Source organism: Schistocerca serialis, chromosome 9 (assembly GCF_023864345.2).
Source record: "Schistocerca serialis cubense isolate TAMUIC-IGC-003099 chromosome 9, iqSchSeri2.2, whole genome shotgun sequence".
NCBI classification, from domain to species: Eukaryota; Metazoa; Arthropoda; class Insecta; order Orthoptera; family Acrididae; genus Schistocerca; species Schistocerca serialis.
In genome coordinates, this window is record NC_064646.1 from 397,929,834 (window position 1) to 397,946,600 (window position 16,767).

At 42.1% G+C, this 16,767-nt stretch overlaps 1 protein-coding gene across 1 annotated transcript in view; it reads left to right on the top strand.

Moving 5' to 3' along the window:
* Positions 1–16,360, top strand: part of LOC126419653 (splicing factor 3A subunit 2-like) — a 51,140-nt gene extending 34,780 nt beyond the window's left edge. Inside the window, exon 4 of the mRNA XM_050086842.1 lies at positions 16,161–16,360. Coding sequence (XP_049942799.1) covers positions 16,161–16,360 — 200 coding nt within the window. The remainder of the gene's footprint in view (positions 1–16,160) is intronic.
* The last annotated feature ends 407 nt before the right edge of the window (positions 16,361–16,767 follow it).

Genomic DNA, 16,767 nt, shown 5'->3' on the forward strand with positions numbered 1-16,767 from the left:
ACCACTTTGAACACCTTTGAATTTTCTACTCCTGGACAGTGGTACAGGAGAGTCAAAGTCAATTTTGTGTTATGTTTTTACTTGGTTTTCACTTGTTTTCTTGCAACTCCAGCAAGTGGACGAGTTTGCGATCCCGGGCTCGATGTTGTGTTATGTAATTAATAACGTAGTGTTTCAGTGAATGGTACACTGTGATAAATTTTTGAATAGGTCTTCAGGAGGATAAATGAATTACCGAATATAAAATATAGGGTGTCATTTAAAAAAAGTCACACCGCTATTCATATCTTTGTAAAAAAAACAAAGCTACGACGAAGGCAATCATGCTGGTTGATGTCTCCCTGACGGCTAAAGAACATTTGCTTCAAATATTTTGTAATTTGCTTCTTGACAAACAATTGTTTAGGGTGGTCAAGATAAATGGGACACCCTGTATACTTTTACATTCCGTTTTCTTGAGCGTAGGTTGAGTTATGGGACCCCATTACAAGTTTAAAGAACAATTCAATATGTTAATTACATTTTGTATGCGACTACATATGAGCTAACGTGCACCAAACACAAATTCATGGCGAACTCTATTTTTCATTGCAAACTATTTGACTTTCTTGCAGTAGCATCTTTAATTTTGAAATATCACTACGACTATGACAACGAAATGATAAGCAGTTCACCATGAATCTGAGCTATAAGGCTATGAGATGCGCCTGAATTTTCCCTTTAGTGAGTATTTTCTCTAAAAATTTTTGAGAAAGATTGCAGGTCGGTCAGCTTGCGAGCTTTGCCGTCCGCGCACTCAAGCGAGTCTGATAGCTGTTGCGTCTCAAACTATGCTGGGTGAAGAATAATTCGCGCACTCGGACTTCCCAGCGCGCGTCCTCACATAGTACCAATAAAAAAATGTCTCTCACAAAATTTCATCGTGTGCATATTTCGGGCAGTAAATGGATGTTCAAGAATGGCAATCTGGCAACACTGTAATGACGTGTACGGTAACTACCTCTGTCAGGAAACAGTAGCAGCACTGTGCAGTTGGTGCAGTGAATAGCGTTTTGTCTTAGCATGCAGGAGATCGAGGGTACGGTTTTGGGTGTAGGCTTATTTGTTTTTATTTGCTTAATGTAGTCTGCGTGGCACTATATCTGGCGTCTTAACCGTCATACAGCGATTACAGTGGGCGTTCTACAAAACATCTGCAGTTACATACTACGAACGCAGAAATGGAAATACAATCGTTTCCATTGGTCAGCTTTTAAAGGAAGCTTTTGCAGATTGTGGGCACTAATAGTTTCGCACCACTGAATGTGCTAGATTCCAATATTGTTTTGTGTGTACTCTTCCCCAATGGTCAGATCGATTAATATCAACTATTATTCTTGCCACGTTCAGATCAATTACATTTTGTTAGCCCTTTCGCCACCCGTATCTGCAGAGTAAGTTGCTAGCCCACCAGTAGCGCTAGCAACGAACTTTGAAAATAATTTCGATGGGATCATTGTAGGATGGTACACAGAAAACAGGTTTGGAATCTAGTACATGCAGTGGCTTGAAACAATTCGCGTCCACTATGTGCAAAAGGTTCTTTAAAAGCTGACCAATGAACCACTGTAATTGCTGTATGACTATTAAGAAGCCAGATACCGTACCACGCACACTACATTTAGCACATAAAAAGAAATAAACCTCGACCCAGAATCTAACCATCGACGCTATCTGTACTAATGCGTATAGTACTAATGCATCTCCTGACAGGGATAGTGACCTTACACGTGATTACAGTGTTGCCAGACTGTCAGTCGTTAACGTCCATTTACTGCCCGAAGTATGCATAGTAAAATTTTGTGTGAGAAATTTTTGTGTTGATAGTATGTGAGGAATCGTGCTGCACCGAAGCGCTGTTCTGTTCTGTTACGCCACTCCACGATAATCTGGGTCTTACATGTCTAAGCCTCAGATGATATCATACTTATGGCACAAGGTGAAGAACAGTTAAAGATCCTTCTTACTGAAGCTGAAATGAGAAAGTGGTCTAATAATGACTGTCAAGAAAACTAAAACTATGGCACATAAACCTAACACTTCTTTGCATACAGGAAGAAAAACGATGATCACCGTTCTGGGCTCCCACATTTATGCTGACGCTGAATGGAGTCACAAAATCAGGAGACGCTTGTTACTTGCCAGTTAGGCAAAGTAAAACTTTGACATAGGTTTAAGCAGCGCTTCGGAATGAAGCGCCTAGAACCGCTCGGCCACTGCGGCCGGCTTAAATTAGTGATAAATTATGATTCTTTTCATTTCCTTTCCTATGTATTAAAGAAAATTATCGAATTTTGTACGCTGTGTTGTTACTTATGATCCTGAACAAATTTCTGCTACCGCCATTGACAGAATTAGCATTAACTCCAGTAATGGCAGTTGATCTCCACATTTTCATTATTATACGTACAACGTTGTTGGATAGAACCTTGAACATGAGACACCAGGGAACCTCTGCAATACTTTGACATTTTCCGATGGTAATTAAAACAACCTGTACGTTTTCTGGTAGATAAGTTCTTTAGCTCTATGACGATGTTCGTGGACACCGAGGTTAAGATTCAAAAAATTCCCATCAGCACAAAAGTTGTAGAATGTAGATATATCTGCAGATCATCAATGTTTGGTCGTTAAACATAAACATCTATGTAGTAACGCAAATAAAAAGTCATAAAGACTCTACATTAATTCATTATACAATCGGAGATCCATCACTTCAGTCGCACTATCTAAAGACATCCATTAGTAGCGATTTAAGGTAAAACAACTTCGCAAACTTAATTTATCGGAAAAAAGATACTAGACCTATATTCATTGGGTTAACAGTAAAGTAGTGTCAGAAAGACACTTAAAAACATTCCATTTGATCTGTTTTCGAGTATTTTTCGACCGTGTATAATTCTTAACAAATCTGACTAACGACAGAATTAATGTAATCAGCGGGAGGGCGTCACATTTACGCGCAACGAGCTCCCATAGGAGATGCTACAAGGGACGCGTCGTGGGTTCTTTGCAAAGGCTTACCGATAAAATAATGATTGTATAATAATCTACTACATCAAGATCGCCTAGTAACTATAGTGTTCACATTACCGGTTTAGGCGTTTATTGTGACCTTCATATGTGATAAATCCATTAACAGCTCAGTCATAATATATAAAAATTGTAGTTATGCGCTCTGAACGTCGTGAAATGATAAAAAAATAAATTAATGAGTTAATTATACATCATGTCGTCAGATACTGGGGGAAACTCTTTTGCCAGTAGCAAAAACTGAAAAGTGATAAAAACTACTGATTTGTGTCTTATAATACACCATATTTATGTGAATTTAAAGTACATCGACCTTACTAAATAAATGCCTTCCCAGACGAAAGCACTGAAAACGCACTAATTATTAGGTGTCTAATAACATGTTTATAGAGCAAGGCCATAGATTTTAGTGCAATATTTATAAATATGGTGTATTATCAAAAAAATTTTTTTTTCGTTTGGTTTTTACCTTACTGCTTATCACACGATACGTACATAAACTGGTACTAACGAAATTAATTAGGCCGCGCAGGATTAGCCGAGCGGTCTGGGGCGCTGCAGTCATGGACTGTGCGGCTGGTCCCGGCGGAGGTTCGAGTCCTCCCTCGGGCATGGATGTGTGTGTTTGTCCTTAGGATAATTTAGGTTAAGTAGTGTGTAAGCTTAGGGACTGATGACGTTAGCATTTAAGTCCCATAAGATTTGTTAAAAAATTAATTATGTTCAATTTAAAGCGTAAATATAGATAGTTTAATTTACTGCATTATGTACAGGTATGAAAAGAAATGTGTTTATTCTATTCAGAGAGACGAAAGTGACAGCAAGTAGCGCAAGCTGAAGGTTTCATTGACACTCTACAACAGCTGGTGCTCTCCACAATGTCAAAAGAATAAAAACGAGGTCGTGCGTAGCAGTTATGAAAGGAGAAAAGATTGGCACAGAATATGGGACGATGGAAGTCAGCATCAAACTATTCGCCAGATTCATGGCTTAGAAAACAAAAGGAAAATACGTGTTTAGAATCAGGTATAGAGTAATTTCCAGATTTATTACGAGAACTTTGGAAATTGCTCTTCCAATGGTCGTTAAAAAACGAAGAATTTGCGGACCTGTGAATCGGCGAAATATTTTTACTGGCTTGGTAAAACGATAGCTCTAACAACAGCTTCTATTTGTACCGTGAGATGGCACAGCTTCTCATAAGAAGCGACTTATTTTAGATTTCGTCTGTGTTCCTTAGCTTCAACTCCTATATTTCGTGTGTGTCTGTGTATTTATCAAGCACAGTTCCGCACTTTATTAACTGTGTAGTGCATAGAACCGCTGTTTGTGTCGTGCCAGACATTTGATTTGCTTTACAGGGACCACTTGTAGTAGCTAGATCCGCCAGTCGAGTGAAAGCTCATGAGAGTACTGTGAATTGACACAGCTTCTCATAAAAAGCAACCTACTTTAAAGTTCGTCAGTGTTCTTTAGTTTCAGCTCCCATATTTCGTGTATGTCCGTACGTTTATCAGGCTGCCTTTAGTATGGATAGGAACTGTGACTGCTGTGTTCAGATGCGAGTCAAGTTGGTGGCCCTTCATTTACAGCTCCAGGAGGTGTTGGCTTCGGTCACGCAGCTTGAGGCTATTGTCAATGGGCTTCACTGTGAAGAACCGGTCGGGGTGATCCAAGGGACATCCAGTACGAACCACGTGTCCACCGATCGGCTCACCATGGTCGCCGCCCCTGGTACTGCCAGCAATGAGGTTGATCCCTCATCTGTGGTCGAGTGGGAGGTCGTTCCAAAATGCGGTCGGCAGTGAAAAACTTTCTGGAAGGTCGGTCAGAGGGCCTCTCCACTTTGTCTGACGAACACGTTTGTAGTGCTATCCAGTCTGAAGAAATCTAAGTCAGTTGAAGTCGCTCGCCCAGTCGAATACTCTCAGGCTGCAAGGTCTGGCCGTTTACAGAGGGTGGGATTGAGGGTAGCTGCGAGCTCTAACGTTAGGCGCGCAGTGGATAAGGATATGGCGTAGTGGAGCCCCCTAGCGATGTGGCTGCGGAGGAGGGGAAACAATCCAATGTGTGTGTGCATACTGGGAGGAGTCATTCTGATGGGGAACAGGTGCTCACGGATGCCATGGAGAGCACAGAGTGCAGCCAACTGCAGTTCGTGGCTCATGTTGCTACCAACGATGTGTGTTGCTCTTAATGAGAAGAGATTCTGTTTTGAGAGCTAGCTGAAGTACTAAAGACTGTCATTCTAGCTTGTGAGACGAAGGCGTAGCTCACCGTTGGTAGCATCATCACCAGAATCAACTGAGGTCCTTTGGTACAGAGCCAAGTGGAGGGTCTGAATCAGAGGCTCAGACGGTTCTTTGAGTGTGTTGATTCCTCGACTTGCGCCATGGGGTGGTGGGTTTCCGCTTCTGCTAAATAGGTCAGAAGTCCACTACAACCAGGAAGGAGCTAAAAGGTCAGCGGAGGCTGTTTGGAGGCAACTGGACGGTTTTTTACGTTGGAGGGTATCGGGGAAGTGTTTAAAAGGATGCAAGACGAACACAGGAAGAGGGTACACATAAGAGAAATCAATATTGGAGCTATAAACAGTATTGTTTTGGAAAGAACCAGTGCTCCAAGCGATAACGGAAAGCAAAGGAAAGATGGCTAAAGCTGGAAATAAGTTCAACAGAAATATTTACAGAAGACCTAACCGTCTTCAGAAAGGACAGATTAAATACAGTTGGTGGTGGAGTTTTTATTGGTGTCAGAAATAGCTTATCTAGTACTGAATTTGAAATATATAGTCCTTACGAGTTAATATGGGTAGAGGTTGTAGGTTGACAAGCGGAATAAATTAACGATTGCTTCCTTTTAGGAACCCCCCCCCCCCTCCCGACTCAGATGATACAGTTGCTCAATAGATAAATGATAACTTCGGTGTCGTTTTAAATAGGTAACACACTCATACAATTATAGTAAGTGGTGACTTCAATCTACCCTCGATGCGTTGGTGAAAATACACATTAAAAGTCAGTGGTAGGCATAAAACGTCGTCCTAAATCATATTTAATGCCTTCCCAGAAAATTATTTCGAACAGCTAGTTCAGGAGCCCTCTGGAAGTATAAAGAATTGTGTAAACATACTTGATCTCTTAGAAACAAATAATCCTCAACAGATAGGCAGCATCATGACAAACAAACGCAGAATACACATATTTAAAAAAGCAGATAAAACTTTGTTTAAATTCCTAAGAGAAAGTGTCCTCTCCTTCCAATCTGACTGCGTAAGCGTAGAACAGATGTGGTTTAAATTCGAAGAAATAGTATCGACGGTAGTTAAGAGACTTATACCAAATAAATTAATAGAGATGGTACTGATCCCCCATGGTACACAAAATAGGTCGGAAAACTTTTGCAGAAACAACAAAAAAGAATGCCAAATTTAAAATAATGCAAAATCCACAAGATCGGCGAAGTCTTACAGGAGCTCGAAATTTAGCGTGAACTTCAATGCGATATGCTTTTAATAGCTTCCATTACGAAACTCCGTCTCGAAATCTGGCAGAAAACTCAAAGAGTTTCTGGTCTTATGTAAAGTACACCAGTGGAAAGACGCATGCACGATAACAATGGTGATGTAACTGATGGCAATCTATTAAGACAGAGTTACGATACACGGTTTCTCGAAATCCCCACACCAAATAAGACGAATTAAATATTCAAGAATCCAGCTCAAGAACAACGGACAACGTGAGTAACTTAAGAGTACATATCCTCGGTGCAGCGAAGCAGCTTAAGAAAGACAAGGCTTCCGATCCAGATCGCATACCAGCTCGCCTTCCATTCAGGGTACGATGATACAGTAGCTCCACAGTTACCAATCATATTCAAACACTCGCTCGTTGAACGATCCGTGCCCAAAGAATAGAAATTTGCAAAAGTTACACCAATACCGGACAAAGGAAACCGGAGTAATCCGCTAAATTACAGACTCATATCACTAACATCCATTTGGAGTAGGAGTTTGGAACATATGCTGTTCTCGAAAATTTTGAATTACTTCTAAGAAAACGATTTATCGACCAATACCAAACACAGATTCAGAACATACCGATCTTGTGGAACACAACTAGATTTTATTCTTATGAAGTTATCAGTGCTATTGACAGATATGCCATATCAATTCTATAGTTTTAGATTTCCAGAAGGCTTTTGACACAGTGCCATACAAGGGACTTCTAATCACATTTCGTGCATGTGGAGTATTGACTCAGTTGTGTGACTGGATTAGTGATTTTCTGCCAGTTCGTAATAACTGACGGAAAGTCATCGAATATAGCAGAAGTAACATCTGGCGTTCCTCAAGGAAGTGCTATAGTTTATCTGTTGTTCCCAATATACATAAATGATTTAGGAGACAAGCTGAGCAGCCCTCTTAGGTTGTTTGCTGATGATGCTGTCATTTGCCTTTATATAAAGTCATCAAAACGAATTTTTCCCGTGCAGTTTTTCCGTGCGCTTTTCGAGCGCGGAACGGTAGAGAAATAGCTTAAAGGTGGTTTGATGAACCCTCTACCATGCACTTAATTGTCAACTGCAGGGCAACCATTTAGATGTAGATGTAGAAGTCGACACGTAGTGTAGGGACTGGGTCGTTCACTAGAATGAAAGCGACCAGGCTCCCGGTTTCGAACACAGCCACTGCCTAGCTTTTGAATAAAATTCAAAAATGGCGGCCACAGACATCCGGCATAAAAAGTCATCATCGTCCTGCCAAAGGCCTTGTTAGAGTGGGCGGAGGAATGGACAGAGCTTCAGGGCACTCCCTTGCCCTTGGAGCAGGAAACTGCCCCTAAAAGGCGGAAGAATCAGTTATGATCAACGACATCAGGATGGAGAAGGCAGTGTAAACCACTGCATTATACACATAACGTGTATACACAGGACGTGTGGTCTGTTCTTGAAAAAGTGACATCAAGATCTCTCCATTAGCAAAATATTCCGGATTGGCCTCTATTCGGATTTCCGAGAGTGCACTGCCAAGACGGTGGTGAACATGAGAAATAATGGAATAATCAACAAGTGGATAACATTCTATGAATCGAAGCACGGAATGTCAGATATTTGAACGTAATAGCAATGTTAGAAAATCTGAAAAGGGAAATGCAAAGGCTCAGTCTAGAGATAATGAGTGCCAATAAAATAAAATGGGAAGAAGGGAAGTATTTCTGGTCAGATGTATATAGGATAATATGACCAGCAGCAGAAAGATACGGGAGTAGAACTCTCTATGAATAGGAAAGTACGGCAGGGAGTGAGCTACTGTGAACACTTCTGTGACATGTTTGTTATCATTGAATTCGACAGTAAACCAATACCGACGACGACAGTTCAGGTATACAGGGAAGCATGCAGACGTCGCAAGCAGAAGATAAAGAGATTATAAGAGGATATTGAACAAGCAGAAGATAAAGAGATTATAAGAGGATATTGAACATGCAATTCAGTATGTAAAGCGAAATAATAATCATGGGGAATTGGAACACGCTTTTAGGGAACATAATAGAAGAATGCGCTGCGGGAGAGGATAGCCTTGATAGTAGGAATGGAGGAGGAGAAAGACTACAGTTGAGTTCTCCAATAATTTTAAGAATCGAAAGAGGGGAAGATATGCTTGGAAAAGACGAGGAGACGAGAGAAAGTTCCAGCTAGATTAAATCATGGTCAACGCAGATTTCGAAATCAGATATTGGATTGAAAGCTGCACCCAGGAGCAGATATGGACACAGATCACAATTCAGTAATGATGAAGAACAGACTGAAATTTAAGAGAACCGTACAGAAGAATGAGTGTGGAAGGAAGTAGAACGCTGAAGTACTGAATAATGATAAGACAAGTTTGAATTTCACTATCGATGTGGCTACTACGATAATGAATACCAAAATAGACAGTAAAGTTGAAAAGGATTGGACCTCTCTAAAAGGGCAATCACAGATGATGGACAGTCAGACACAGGTACAAAGAAGGTAACATCGAAAGGCCACAGGTAACAGATCAAATAATTCAACTGATCAATGAAAGAAGGAAGTAAAAGACAGGAAAGACAGGAATACAGCAATATGTGTAGACTGAACATTAATGGCAATAGGCTGCATTCCTGTCTTACACCCTTCAGTCTGGCCATTTCGTTCTTATCCATTCTTATTCTTCCTTCTTGGATCTTGTACATACAGATTATTACCCGTCTTCCCCTAGAGCTTACTTATGTATTCCTCAGAATTTTGAATATCTTGTCCCATTTTACGACGTCATTTCTATGTTTTCAAATGAAATAAATAGGAAATGCAGGGAAGGTTAAGTGGCTGCAGGAAATATTGGATGAAATTTAAAAGAAAACGATCTTTGGAAGAGATGACTTAACATACAGAAAACTCAAAAAAAATCTTCGGTGAATTTAACAGCAAGAGTTTTCACGTTAAGAGTTCTCTGGGTATTCCACAGTTAAACGTAGAGGAGACAGCGGCTAGTTGGAAAGAAGGCCTGTACGACGGGGAGAACTTCTCTAACGACGTTATAGGGGAAGAAATGGGAGCCAATATGGAAGATATAGGTGGTTAACTGTTGGAGTCAGGAGTTAAAAGAGTTCTGCAAGGCTTAAGATCAAATAAAACAGAAGGTGTAGATAGAATTCTATCGGAATATCTTAAATAGTTGAGGGAAGTGGCAAACAAACGGCTATTCAAGTCGGTGTCTAGAATCAGACTGGCGACATACCATCAGACTTTCGCAAAATATATCGTCTACACAAGTCCGAAGACAGCGATGGTAGATAACTGTGAAAACTATCGGACAATCGGATTAACAGCTCAAGGATCCAGCTGCTGACAGGAATAACGTATAGAAGAATGGAAAAGACAACTGAGGATCTGTTAGATGACGATTAGTTTGCGTTTAGGTATGGTAACTGCGCCAGAGATGTAGTACTGACTGCCTTGATAATGGAAGCAAGACTGAAGGAAAATAACGACACGCTCATCGGATATGTCGACCCAAAACATGCGTTCGACAATGTAAAATGGTGCAAGACGTTCGAAACTGTAGAAAAATAGGAGTTAGCTGTAGGAAAAGACAGGTAATAAACAGTGTTTACAAGAATCAAGGAGGAACAATGAGAATGGATGACCAAGATCGAAGGGCTGGATGCAGCCTTTTGCTCCTATTGTTCAAAAAGAAGCAATGACGGAGATAAAAGAAACATGCAACGGTCATATTAATATCCTTGTTGAAGGAATATCAGCGATAAGATTCGCCACTGAATATGAGAACAGTGAGAAACTTAACATCAGGATTGGTCATTAGGGAGTAAGTGAAGTTAAAGAGGTCTGTTACCTAGGCAGCAAAATAACCCATGACAGATGGAGCAAGAAGTATGTAAGAAACAGATTAACAGTGGCCAAAAAGGCATTCCTGGTCAAGAGAAATCTACTCGTAACAAACTTAAACTAATTTGAGGAAGAGCTATAAACGAATGTTGAAAATTAGGTGGACTAATACGGAATGAGGAGGTTATCCGTAGAATGGGCGAAGAAAGAAACACATGGAAAGCACTGACAAGAAGAATGTATAAGATGGTAGGAGATGTGTTAAAATATCAGGGAATGACCTGCACAGTACTTGAGAGAGCTGTAAAGGACAAAAGCTTTAGGGGAAGACAGAGATTGGAATACATCCAGCAAATATTTGAGGACGTAGGATGCAAGTGCTACTCGGAGATGAAGAGGTTGGCGCAGTCAGAAGGCTGATGACTCGAGGAAAAGGAAAAGTGAGGAATCCGTCCCAAAGCTTTCAAGCATTTCGAAAACGCATTACATAACATATAGTTAAGCTGGAGCTATCAGCCTCCCCTTCGACATACCGGTCAAGGCGTTCCAGACCCCGTCACAGAGACACTAAGATATCCTGCACGAATGCAGGGTGAAGCAGCTAAGACAGGTCACCCAAAATATATCCATGATGAATAAATATATTGATGTGTGATTTTTGACAAGTTATGGCAGGCAATACGGCGAATTTCTTGACGATCGCTAGTAGTTTTTATTCTTTATAGTCGCCGAATTACGATACCGATTTTGTTTGTTGTAACGAAACGATATACTTTCTCTGTGGCATTTCAAAAACCTTCTATGAGAACTTCGACGACATAACATGTATGGGACTTATTAAAATACTGTCAAGTTAACAGCGCCGCAAATCACTGTCCAGCCATCAGCAGAAGAGGTTCCACAAAGTCTGCCTTGTGATACCAGGTGTAAGCAAACCCGTAACCAAGGTACGGTTCGTGTGTTTATTATCACGCTGTCACAGCCAGTGCTAAACATGTTGACCTTGAGCATTGCTACACGCTGTAAATCAATTCTGGAGGAACAATTGTACACGTTAAATTTTATCTGGAGTTAACGGAAATACAGGCTATTGTTATAAGACATTACATGACAGTCGTTGGTGTTTCCTAACAAACCTCTTGTTTAAATTTTAGCAACGGATAAAAATACTGAAGTGTTAAGTCTGTTGAGTGTGCACACCATCTCGCGTTTCCTGAATTACCGTCCCAACGCTCTTCAAACTTTAAGAGGGTCTGTTATTTCATGCACTAAATGTGAGGACCATTCGTCATGACGACACAGTGCAGATTACCTTTTGTTCAGAAGAATGTCTTACAATAACTACGGCAGCAGCATATAGTGGGAACTCGAGAAACTTGAGTGTCTTTAGATTCCCGTCGATAACACAGTGACTAATGATGTGCGTCTTGAAAAACACACAAAAACAGACACCAATTTTTCCTAGACCAAGAGCGTTGTTTTTACCCACTTCTTTAAGTCAGGGTGGAGTTTCAACTGAAGACTGACCTGCCCATGCTTTGTAAACGATGCTCCATCAGTAAACAAAATTTGCATAGATATACCATATCACTTCGCACTTCTAGTAGATAATATCCGGAGAACTGTAACCAACGTTGTGAGCTACTGTCTTGAAACTTTAGTTGTAGCGAAGTGTGAAGAGGATGAAATGCTATGGAACGCAGTGTTTCCAGAACCGTCAGTTGGTAGATTCCTCTCTTACCTACGAAGTGACATTTGCATTGTGTGATCTTGGAGCCAAACTGTTAGTTTCATTTCTTTTATCAGTTTCTCTTCTTTTACCTTGGCGTATTTTATTCTCTGCACTTTCAGTTTCTATTACTTCTTTCTGTAACGTTTGCTGAGGCAGATAGTGAGTTCTTGACTCGGCGTAGATAATCTTCAGCGTTCAACCACACCGCTGCTCTAATAGTTTGACAATATCCACCGTAAAAGGTATTCACTTTTTCGTCTATCATATACACTGAGGTGACGAGAGTCGTGGGATACCTCCCAGTATTATGTCGAACCTTGTTTTGTCCGGCATAATGCAGTAACTAGATGTGACATGGACTCAGAAAGACTTTGGAAGCCCCTTCAGAAATAATGAGCCATGTTGCCCCTATAGCCGTCCATAAGTACGAAAGAGTTGCTGGTGCAGGATGCCGTGCACAAACTGATCTCTCGATTATGTCCCATAAATTTTCGATGGAATTCATGTTGGGCGATCTGGGTGACCGAATCATTCTCCTGGATTGTGCAGAATCTTCTTCAAAGCAATCGCGAACAATTGTGACCAGTGACATGGCATATCATAGCTTGGGAATATTAAGTTCACAAATAGTCTCCAAGTGGCCGAACATAACCATTTCCATTCAATGATTGGTTCAGTTGGACCAGAGGACCCAGTGCCCACGATGTAAACACTGCCCACACCATTGTGGAGTCATCACCAGGTTGCACTGTGGCTTGCTGACAATGGCTTCGTAGGGTCTGCGCCACTCTCAGAACCTACCATCAGCACTTACCGACTTAAATCTGTACTCACCTGACCAGGAAACAGTTTTCCAGTCATCAAGGGTCCAGTCAATATGGTCAAGAGCCCAGGACAGGCGTCGATCGTCTGTTGCCATAGCCCATTAACACCAAATTTCGCCGAATTGTCGTAACGGTTAAGTTCGACGTACGTCCCAAACTGTTTCTGCGGTCACTTCACGCGGTGTTGCTTGTCTATTAGTACTGACAACTCTATGCAAATGCCGCTGCTCTCGGTCGTTAAGTGAAGGCCGTCGGCCACTGTGTTATCCGTGGCGCACACTTGACACCGTGGGTCTCGGAGTACTGAATTCCCTAATGACTGTCGAAATAGAATGTCCCATGCTTCTAGCTCCTACTACCATTTTGCGTTGAAAGTCTGTTAATCTTCGTCGTGCGACCCTAATCACATCGGAAACCTTTTCACATGGCCCACTTGAGGACAAATGACAGCTCCGCCAATGCACTGCCGTTTTATACCTTGCGTACGCGAAGCTAACGCCATCTGTGTATGTCCATATCACAATCCCACTACTTTCCGTCACCTCTGTGTACATGGTGAAGATCTCTACAGCTTTCCGAGCAAGTTATCTGATTGCTACAACAACCTAACACAGGCTGATAGGCTTCAAGCACTCAAGTAGGTGACTTACGTGCAGGCTTAAATTTGGTACAACAGGGCGAAAGTTTGTGGTACCTCTTCTCTTGACAGCGGTTCAGTGGTTTGCCGTACTGTTATCTTGATACTATTTGGTCAAGCCCCATACTTGTTATGTCGCTAAAGTTCTCTTAGAAGTTCTTTCAAATGCAACAAAACAATGTATGTAGCTCTCTTAGAGAAAAGAAAAACCTCAGTCTCGTAATTCGGTGACTGTAAACGATAAAAATTACTTGTGAAAGTCAGGAAAGTCGCCATATTGTCTACTAGAAGTTGGCGAGGAGCGTATCTCTGTGTACGAGGGCTGGAACTTTAATAGTGGCAACTATTTATCTACAGCTCGTACAAAATAGATACGTGTTTCAAAGTTTTACTGACCTTCAAAGTAATCACCAGCATTGTGTATAACCCGTTGCCAGCGATATGGAAGTCGTAGGATAATCTTAGCAGTGCCAGTTGTGTTGACTGTTCGAGCGGCGCGGTCTATTGACCGACGATTTGTAGCAGTTCTGAAGCGAATGCCGTGAAGTGTTTCCTTCAGTTTAGAAATCGAGTTGAACTCACGAGGGCTTAAATCAGGTGAGTGCAGTAAGTGGTATAGCACTTAGCAGCCCCATCAGTCAAACAAATCAGTAACAGCTTGCACTGTACGTGCTTGAGCATTGTCCTGCAAAATAATGGTCAGGTCCTGTAGGAAGTGTCATCACTTCTGTCTCTGAGCTGGTCGTGGGTTGTGTTCCAAAAATGAACAACATAGAGACAAAAGTGATGACACTTTCTGTGGGACTTAACCATTTTGCAGGACAATGCTCAAGAACGTACAGTGCAAGCTGTTACTGATTTGTTTGACTGATGGGGCTGCTAAATGCTATACCACTTACTGCACTCACCTGACTTAAGCCTTCGTGAGTTCAACGCGATTTCTAAACTGAAGAAAACACTTCACGGCATTCGCTTCAAAAATGGTTCGAATGGCTCTGAGCACTATGGGACTTATCCTCTGTGCTCATCAGTCCCCTAGAACTTAGAACTACTTAAACCTAACTAACCTAAGGACATCACACACATCCATGCCCGAGGCAGGATTCGAACCTGCGACCGTAGCAGTCGCGCGGTTCCGGACTGAGTGCCTTAATCGCGAGACCACCGCGGACGGCACATTCGCTTCATGACTGCTATAAATTCGTCCGGCAATTGACAGCGCCGCTCGAACAATCAACACAACTGGCACTGCTAAGAGTATCCTACGACTTCTACATCGCTGGCAACGGGTTATACACAATGCTGGTGACTACTTTGAAGGTCAGTAAAACTTTGAAACACGGATCTATTTTGTACGAGCCTTCAATAAATAGTTGCCACTATTAAAGTTCCAACTCTCGTATTTATTCAGTCTGTGTGTATTTGGGGTGGCCTTTCTTAGCTGACTCACCCTGTACACTGCATGGGGGCTTAATTAAATATTGAATGCAAATAATTTTAATTTTAGTAGCTGTATGTACGATTACGCAATCTCGTAACCGGTTGGCCCTGTCTGGTATAGTACGCAATCTGACTGCATAGAATAACAACAAGGAACGAAAGAAAACTTCCGTTAACACAATTAATTAATCAAGTCCCCAGCAACTATTAAAGCTACGAAACAACAAGGCACAAGTGTCGCTGTTCTGTGTGTGGAAGTGTGATTCAACGTACACATCTGGCACGGTTCTTCCTCAATACGACAAGATATTTTAAATACCCTTTATACTGAAGTAATTAAAAAAATAAACAGAAATACTATAATTGCACATAGAAACCAGAAATACAGTCTAATACAAGAACACGAGCCAGATGCTTTGTTGACTGAACCTGTGACCAAGAGGCATTATTGTTTAAGACATTGAAATAATACAAAAAAAAGGAAATTTTTTACCTTCATATATATTGACGAAAAGCACACTCTGATCATTACAGCATCCCCAATCCAACAATATCTGATGTCTAGCCCATCAAAACAATATGACAATATCTGAACAAGCACTCTCCATGGGAACTTCTCAACAACGACTCACCACTGCTACATCTCAACAAGCACTGCCTACTGCTACTTCTCAATAAGCACTCTCCACCACTACTTCTCGACAAGAACTGCCTACTACGACTTCTCGACAAGAACTGCCAGTGGAGGCCGCGAAATAAAACTCTTTGGCGCAATCTCTGGCGCTGTGGCTCAGTGTGGCCACCTTTCAACACTAGATGTGATTAACAGCAGTTCTGCAGCTGAAATGGTAGAAATTGGATCAACGTAATACTGTCGAACGTGACAACTGCCACTCTGTTCGTATAGCCTTTTATTTAAGGTGAAAGGTATTTCAGTTTTTCGATGAGGGCACCAGGGCCGACACCAGTGGAAGGTCCCTTGTCCGAGGTCACCGCTGACAAACAAAGAGTGCTGACAGATTTTCTGCAGAGTACAGGCGAGCGGACACGGCCGGTTTACTGGAACGTGTGCGACATGCGGCAGGCAAACGCGCGCGCGGCCTCGCGGCGTCACCACTCTGTGGCCCCGACAGGGAGAGGTGTGTCCAGGCGACGGCAGAGGCGCTGCGGTCGGCGGCGGCCGCGCACAGTAGCAGCCGGGGCCAACTCCCCAATACGGCGGAAATGAAGCCGTCGCCGCTACGGCTGATAAAGCTGACAGCCCCGTCTCCAAACTCTGCCTAGTTACTGCGCCCAGTGACTCACGAAGAACTTGATAACGTCTCATATTCACACAACAGTGTGTGTTACGCGTTTCACTTCACACAGACGTTTGATCGCAAGTATCCAGACATACCTATGTAATGGGGAACTGACCAGTTCATGTCACGAGAGACAGACCGCCAGTACAAAAGGGGGTGGGCAGTTGAGCCGTGGTAAAAAAAAAAATTGCTGTTTTGTAGAGCGCGCCGCAGCGCGTTGTGTGTAACAGTCGCCCTCCGTTTCTAGCGGTGGCGCCGCTGTGGCAATCGCAGCTTTGGTGTCTCCCTCTGGTGGGAAAGCGGAAAGGTTGCCTGTTCACGTACATTTAAGGGGCGCTGTCAGCTCGGCAATTGGTGAGTCTGGGTGAGGCTAGGTCAGTCTCGCGTCTC